Here is a 7,500-nt window from a genome sequence, read left to right as displayed (position 1 = left end):
TCAAACTCTGATGCAGTAAAAAAATCTTATTTGGGCGCTCAGCTTCTAAAGTTTAGGAACCCGGATCTGAAGGAAATGCCCCCGCACTCACCAAAGGTTGTTTCCATTTCGTCACAACGCCGAATCTCTGACACATAGCGACGCTGAAAGGCGTTAACATTTTGGTTCAGCTGCAGAATTAAAAAGGAAAAAAACAAAAACAAAAAACAAAAACACATCAGGTATAAGTAATAAATAGGAGCTGCACAGAACAAAATAGCTTTCTTTGAATGAACTTACAAGACAATCTTTAAGACTTTCAAAATATATGTAAAGTCAATCAACTTGCAAATTAGATCGCGTTTTATGTGTTCAATAAATGCATACAATTCTTGTTGATCCCGCCAGAAATCTTTTGAGCTGATGTGCAATTTGCCAATGCTGCATGCTTATCAGTTACATTGACCCCAGCTATCCAGGGACAGGACAAGATTCTTTTGTATAAAAAGGCAAAAAGTGCACCCCTTACCCATGAAAGGACCAGCGGGGGATACCTCTTCTGCCTGCACCATAGCCCAGTTCTGTAGCTATCTCTGTGGTCTACCAAAAACCTTACTCTAAGGCCGCGTACAGACGAGCAAACATGTACGATGAAACCGGTCCGCCGGACCGTTTTCACCGTACATGTCTGCCCGGGGATTTCTGTATGGTGGTTGTACTCACCATCATACAGAAATCCGCCCGTAAACAATACGCGGGGCGTGGCCGCGCCGTTGCCGCGACGATGACGCGGCGACGTGGGCGGCCCTGCCAGTTCAATGCTTCCACGCATGCGTCGAAGTCATTCGACGCATGCGAGGGATGGCGGGCGCTCGGACATGTACGGTAGGTCTGTACAGACGACCGAACATGTCCGAGCGGACAGGATTCCAGCGGGCTGTTTCTAAACAAGTTTGGAAATATTTGCCCGCTGGAAAAAGGCCCGGCGGGCAAATGTACGCTCGAATCCTGTCCGCTCGGGCCTACACACGACCGAACATGTCTGCTGAAACTGGTCCGCGGACCAGTTTCAGCAGACATGTTCGGTCGTGTGTACGGGGCCTAAGGCTGCATTCACACCTAGGCGTATTGTCGCCTGTAGCGCGACGCTATTGCAGCCTGCAATACGCTGGAGGGGTGATTTTACATTGTCGGCTATGGAGATGGTTCACATCTCCACGCCGAACGCCGAAACGCCTGAAGCTCAAAACAAGTCCCGGACCTTTTTTTCAGGCGGCTTTCGGCGTTTGGCCATAGCCGACAATGTTGATCACCCCTCCTGTGTATGTTACCGTGGCGTATTTTACCGCGTTTTGTCGCTGTAAAATACGCCGCGTTCAGGTGTGAATGCAGCCTAAGTTATTGAGAAAAGGAGAGGAAAGGGAAGGTGTTCTGTAGTCCTTATACTACCTGTCCCAGGGCGGCAAGGCTACTCCTCCATAGATACAGTACAGTAAATGAGCGTTGTCACCCACGGACAGAAGTGTGTTACTGGCAGAAAAACATGCAAAAAAAAATAAATGTAGCCCCCACACCCAAGGACTGGTAAAGCTGCACCGTATTACATATAAGGCCTCATCCACGAAACTTTTTCCCGTTGTTACGTCGCCGCAAGTGTTAGTTTGCCGTCGCAAAGATAGGGCACCTTTTACAAAGTGTAAAATTACTACACCATGTAAAAGTATACCCGTCTTTCCCGCGTTGCTTTTGAATTTTTTTTTTTCACATCGCGATTTACAAAACGTCGGCGCGTCGTAATTTCGCGCAAAGCACGTCCGGAAATTTGCGTCGGGAGCATGCGCAGTACGTCCGGCGCGGGAGCGCGCCTAATTTAAATGGTACCCGCCCCATTTGAATTGGCCCGCCTTGCGCCGGACGGATTTAGGATACACCGCCGCAAATTTCCAGGTAAGTGCTTTGTGGATCGGGCACTTAGACAGAAAATTTGCGGCAGTGTAACCTAAATCGGTTACGTTACGCTGCGCCTGGGCTACGTGAATCTGGCCCTAGGTGTGTTATGTCATTATTGTTTTTGTTATATTTTTTATGCGATTAAACAACTGATTGTCAATTGTTGTCATGCAATGCTCTCATGTAATGTTTTTGGTTCTATCGGACTAGATATCTGCCATATTCTATTGTTTCGCGTTATCTCCTGGGATGCATGTTTCATTCAAAGTTCCACCCTTGTCTTTTTCTGTTAAAAAGGCCTAATATTTACTGCAGCTTTCAGTTGCACGAGTCTCCTTGACATAGGGCCAGATTCTCAGTGGATATACGACGGCGTATCTCTGAGTTGCGCCGTCGTATCTATGCGCCTCATTCATAGAATCAGTTACGCATAGATTTCGCTTAGATCTGACAGGCGTGAGTCTCTTACGCCGTCGGATCGTAACTGCATATTTACGCTGGCCGCTGGGGGCGTGTACGCCGATTTACGCGTCGAAATATATAAATGAGCCAGATACGCGAATTCACAAACGTACGCCCGGCCGACGCAGTACAGTTACGCCGTTTACATTAGGCTTTTCCCGGCGTATAGTTACCCCTGCTATATGGTGGCGTAAGTGCGGCGTACCAATGTTAAGTATGAAATTTGAAAAAGTTACGTCGTTTGCGTAAGTCGTCCGTGAATGGGGCTGGACGTCATTTACGTTCACGTCGAAACCAATGACGGCGCGATAGGAGCAATGCACACTGGAAAATTCCACGGACGGCGCATGCGCCGTTCGGGAAAAACGTCAATCACGTCGGGTCACAGAACATTAACATAAAACACGCCCCCCTGTCCCATATTTGAATTGGGCGGGCTTACGCTGGCCGATTTACGCTACGCCGCCGCAATTTACGGAGCAAGTGCTTTGAGAATACATCACTTGCCCGTTTAAGTTGCGGAGGCGTAACGTAAATCGGATACGTTACGCCGCCACAAAGATACGCGGATCTATGTGAATCTACCCCATAGTTGGCATATGACCCACACCTGTCTGTGTCTTCTGTTCAGACAAACTGGCCAATTGTCTAGTTGTTCATAAACATAGTAACATTAAGGTAGTGCAAAAATGTAACAGTTTTTGTTAGCGGTTTACTTAAAAGACAGCAGGTCAACTTTCATATTTCTTGGAGAAATATTTAGGCTATTTAGTAGCATTACGAATCCTTGTCCGTCACTCACAGATTTCATCCAACCCAGCAAGGAATCCTGGCCAAATTAATCACCCAACCAAGATGCTACAGAAAACCAACATTTTCGACATGCAGGCCCCCGCGCTCCAGACCGGCGCCGTGCGGGCCCCCGCGCTCCAGACCGGCGCCGTGCGGGCCCCCGCGCACCAGACCGACGGCGTGCTAGCCCCCCACGTCCCAAACCGACGGCGTGCCGCCCCCCCACGTCCCAAACCGACGGCGTGCCGGCCCCCACGTCCCAAACCGACGGCGTGCCGGCCCCCACGTCCCAAACCGACGGCGTGCCGGCCCCCACGTCCCAAACCGACGGCGTGCCGGCCCCCACGTCCCAAACCGACGGCGTGCCGGCCCCCACGTCCCAAACCGACGGCGTGCCGGCCCCCACGTCCCAAACCGACGGCGCGCCGGCCCCCACGTCCCAAACCGACGGCGCGCCGCCCCCCACGTCCCAGACCCATTTTTTTAAATGCATCACAAAATATACTTACATCTCTGAATTCCACCAGTCCAAGTTCTCCCAGCTCACTGACACACTGATATTCACTGCCCGACTGCAGGTACAGCTGAGCCAAACACATCTCCTCCCCTCTAAAAAGGGAGCCCATCTTGTCATCTAATAAAACCTAAACAAAATAATAGCAAAATAAAAATTTAGGTTACAGAAGCAGAGGGGAACAGAGGTTACAGGAGCATGAGAAGCCTATGAAAAATGTTGTGGTAATGCACTTTATCTGGCCCAAAGGAAAAAATTGTATAGATCATAATTGCACATTTTCTGGTTTAGCCTCCACCCCAAAATAAAATGCTAAAGAAGTCACTCAATTACCATAAAATTATTGTGACTGCAATATTTCCAGTTAGTCAACTGACGGTTGAATGACAGAAGGGCGGGAAATTTCTCCCATATATTTACATTTATTTAAAGGACAACTTCATGTTTAGCGCCAGTTCACACAGGGGCGGCACGACTTGCCGAGGGACTCGGCAGGGCAATCTGCCCACGACTTCAGAGGCGACTTGCAAAATGACTTCTGTATTAAAGTCAATGCAAGTCGCCCTGAAGTCATCCCAAAGTAGTAGAGGAACCTTTTTCTAAGTCGGAGAGACTTGAGTCGCTCCTATTAGAACGGTTCCATAGTACAGAACGGAGCGTGACTTGTCAGGAGGCTAAGTCGCATGACGTTTTGCCCCTGTGTGAACCGTCTCTTAGACTTTGCTGCAAAGGCCATGAGGAGCAGGGCTGCACAGTGACCTCTGAATAGGTAGTATGTTGCATGTGGGGATGTGGAAGGGGGCTATTTAGCCGGTAACTCTCCCCCCAAGGACACCCATGCTGTTTCTCTGGCTCTGCACGCTCATCGGTGGACCCAGGACCAGCATGGCGGGTGCATTTATGTAGAGGCAAGGGAGATCAGCAAACCTCTGTTCGCTGATCTCCCCTTCCTGTTACTGACCCCAAATCAATGTGTAAACTTCCCCAGCTGGTATCACTGTGTAAGAAGTTAATGGAACACGACCTGTGTTCTATTAGCCTTTTTAACCATACAACTTACCTGCAATCCGCCACACAATATAATGCGATTTTACATTTTTATTTTTTTCAAAAATGCGGCCAAGGGGAATCTCATGGTCTTTTTAACCATGTAATTTTCCTGCAATTCCCACACACATACTGCAATTTTTACATGCGTGGGGGTGCCAGTGTTGCCAACCAACCAGATTGAAATTTACTGCCAGGACACCCGAAATTTACTGGCGCAGCCACGTTTTTACTGGCATTTCACAAAAGTTATTAAATTAAATTTTTAGGTGCAAATTTCAGTATTTAGGCTACAAACAAGTACGCTAGGCAAATAGCAAGGTGATTTAAAAGAAGGTATTAACCAGTTAGCAACCGCCCTATAGACGAAATACGTCTACAAGGCGGTTGCTTAACTCTAGGAGGGCGTCAATGTACGTCCTCCTAGAATCGCACGCACACGGGAGTCTCCGTGACCACCGGGTCCTCCGGACCCGGCTGATCACGGATCACGGTAAATCGCCGCTGATAGCGGCGGTTTACCACGTGATCGCTCCGTCCAATGACGGAGCGATCACTAGTAAACAAACCGGCGTCATGTGATTACGCCGGTTCCTCCCTCTCCTCTCTGTACCGAACGGTACAGTGTGAGAGAGGAGAGGGGAGAGAGCGGAAGCAGCAGCAGCTGCTGCTGCTGCTGCGGGCTGGATCTGTGACACATGCAGTCACAGATCCAGCCATCGATCCCTCCCTGTGCAATACTCTGCAGTACCAGCCACACTCTGCAATGCCCCCATACTCTGCAATGCCCCAAAATACTCCGCAATACCCCAAAATACTCCGCAATGCCCCAAAATACCCCAAAATACCCCAAAATACCCCAAAATACCCCAAAATACTCCGCAATGCCCCGCAATACCCCGCAATACTCCGCAATACTCCGCAATACCCCACAATACTCCACAATACCCCACAATACCCCACAATACTCCACAATACCCCACAATACCCCACAATACTCCGCAATACCCCACAATACTCCGCAATACCCCACAATACTCCGCAATACCCTGCAACGTCGTCTATGGGGATTTTTAAGTAGCGAAGTTTGGCGCCATTCCACGAGCGTGTGCAATTTTGAAGGGTGACATGTTGGGTATCTATTTACTCGGCGTAACTTCATCTTTCACATTTATGCAAAAGAATGAAGAAAAAATACTAAATTTGCCAAATTTTATAACAGAAACAAAGAAAATGTATTTTTTTTTACAGAATTTTCAGTCTTTTTTCTTTTATAGCGCAAAAAATAAAAAACCCAACGGTGATTAAATACCACCAAAAGAAAGCTCTATTTGTGTGAAAAAAAGGACGAAAATTTCATTTGGTTACAGTGTTGTATGACTGAGTAATTGTCATTCAAATTGTGAGAGCACCGAAAGCTGAAAATTGGTCTGGTTATTAAGGGGGTTTACGTGCCTAGTGGTCAAGTGGTTAAAGTAAAAAAACATATTTTTGTTATTTTTGATATAATAAGGGTAAATTATTTAGTCACATCACCCCCTGCCTCCATCCCCCTCTGCCACCAACACCCCCTGCCTTCACCCCCCTTTTGGTGCCACAATTTCCCCCTGCCTCCAATCCCCCCAGGCCCTGCGGTGCCACCAACACCCCCTGCCTCCAATCTCTTCCAGGCCCACTGCCTCCAATCTCCCCCTGCCTCCAATCTCCCCCAGGCCCCCTGCCTCCAATCTCCCCCAGGCCCCCTGCCTCCAATCTCCCCCTGCCTCCAATCTCTCCCAGGCCCCCTGCCTCCAATCGCCCCCTGCCTCCAATCTCTCCCAGGTCCCCTGCCTCCAATCGCCCCCTGCCTCCAATCTCTCCCAGGTCCCCTGCCTCCAATCTCCCCCTGCCTCCAATCTCTCCCAGGCCCCCTGCCTCCAATCGCCCCCTGCCTCCAATCTCTCCCAGGCCCCCTGCCTCCAATCGCCCCCTGCCTCCAATCTCTCCCAGGCCCCCTGCCTCCAGTCGCCCCCCTGCCTCCAATCTCTCCCAGGCCCCCTGCCTCCAATCGCCCCCTGCCTCCAATCTCTCCCAGGTCCCCTGCCTCCAATCTCCCCCTGCCTCCAATCTCTCCCAGGCCCCCTGCCTCCAATCTCCCCCTGCCTCCAATCTCTCCCAGGCCCCCTGCCTCCAATCGCCCCCTGCCTCCAATCTCTCCCAGGCCCCCTGCCTCCAATCGCCCCCTGCCTCCAATCTCTCCCAGGCCCCCTGCCTCCAATCGCCCCCCTGCCTCCAATCTCTCCCAGGCCCCCTGCCTCCAATCGCCCCCTGCCTCCAATCTCTCCCAGGCCCCCTGCCTCCAATCTCTCCCAGGCCCCCTGCCTCCAATCTCTCCCAGGCCCCCTGCCTCCAATCTCTCCCAGGCCCCCTGCCTCCAATCTCTCCCAGGCCCCCTGCCTCCAATCTCTCCCAGGCCCCCTGCCTCCAATCTCTCCCAGGCCCCCTGCCTCCAATCTCTCCCAGGCCCCCTGCCTCCAATCTCTCCCAGGCCCCCTGCCTCCAATCTCTCCCAGGCCCCCTGCCTCCAATCTCTCCCAGGCCCCCTGCCTCCATTGTCCCCTCCCTCTGCGGTGCCACCAACACCCCCTGCCTCCAATCACCCCCTGCCACTAACACCCCCTGCCTCCATTGCCCCCTGCCTCCATCCCCCTCTGCGGTGCCACCGCAAGCACACTCACCCCCAGCCTCCAATCACCCTTTGCCTCCAATCTCCATGT

At 51.1% G+C, this 7,500-nt stretch overlaps 1 protein-coding gene across 1 annotated transcript in view; it reads right to left on the bottom strand.

Moving 5' to 3' along the window:
* TCIRG1 (T cell immune regulator 1, ATPase H+ transporting V0 subunit a3) overlaps nt 1-7,500 on the bottom strand; it is a 68,606-nt gene that overhangs the window by 60,214 nt on the left and 892 nt on the right. The window contains exons 2-3 of the mRNA XM_040321010.1: nt 3,693-3,827; nt 92-170 (exon numbers count right to left, since the gene is read on the bottom strand). Coding sequence (XP_040176944.1) covers nt 92-170; nt 3,693-3,809 — 196 coding nt within the window. The 5' untranslated portion in view covers nt 3,810-3,827. The remainder of the gene's footprint in view (nt 1-91; nt 171-3,692; nt 3,828-7,500) is intronic.

The sequence above is a fragment of the Rana temporaria genome, chromosome 8 (genome assembly GCF_905171775.1).
Source record: "Rana temporaria chromosome 8, aRanTem1.1, whole genome shotgun sequence".
Taxonomy (NCBI): Eukaryota; Metazoa; Chordata; class Amphibia; order Anura; family Ranidae; genus Rana; species Rana temporaria.
This window is presented reverse-complemented; position numbering and strand designations above follow the sequence as displayed.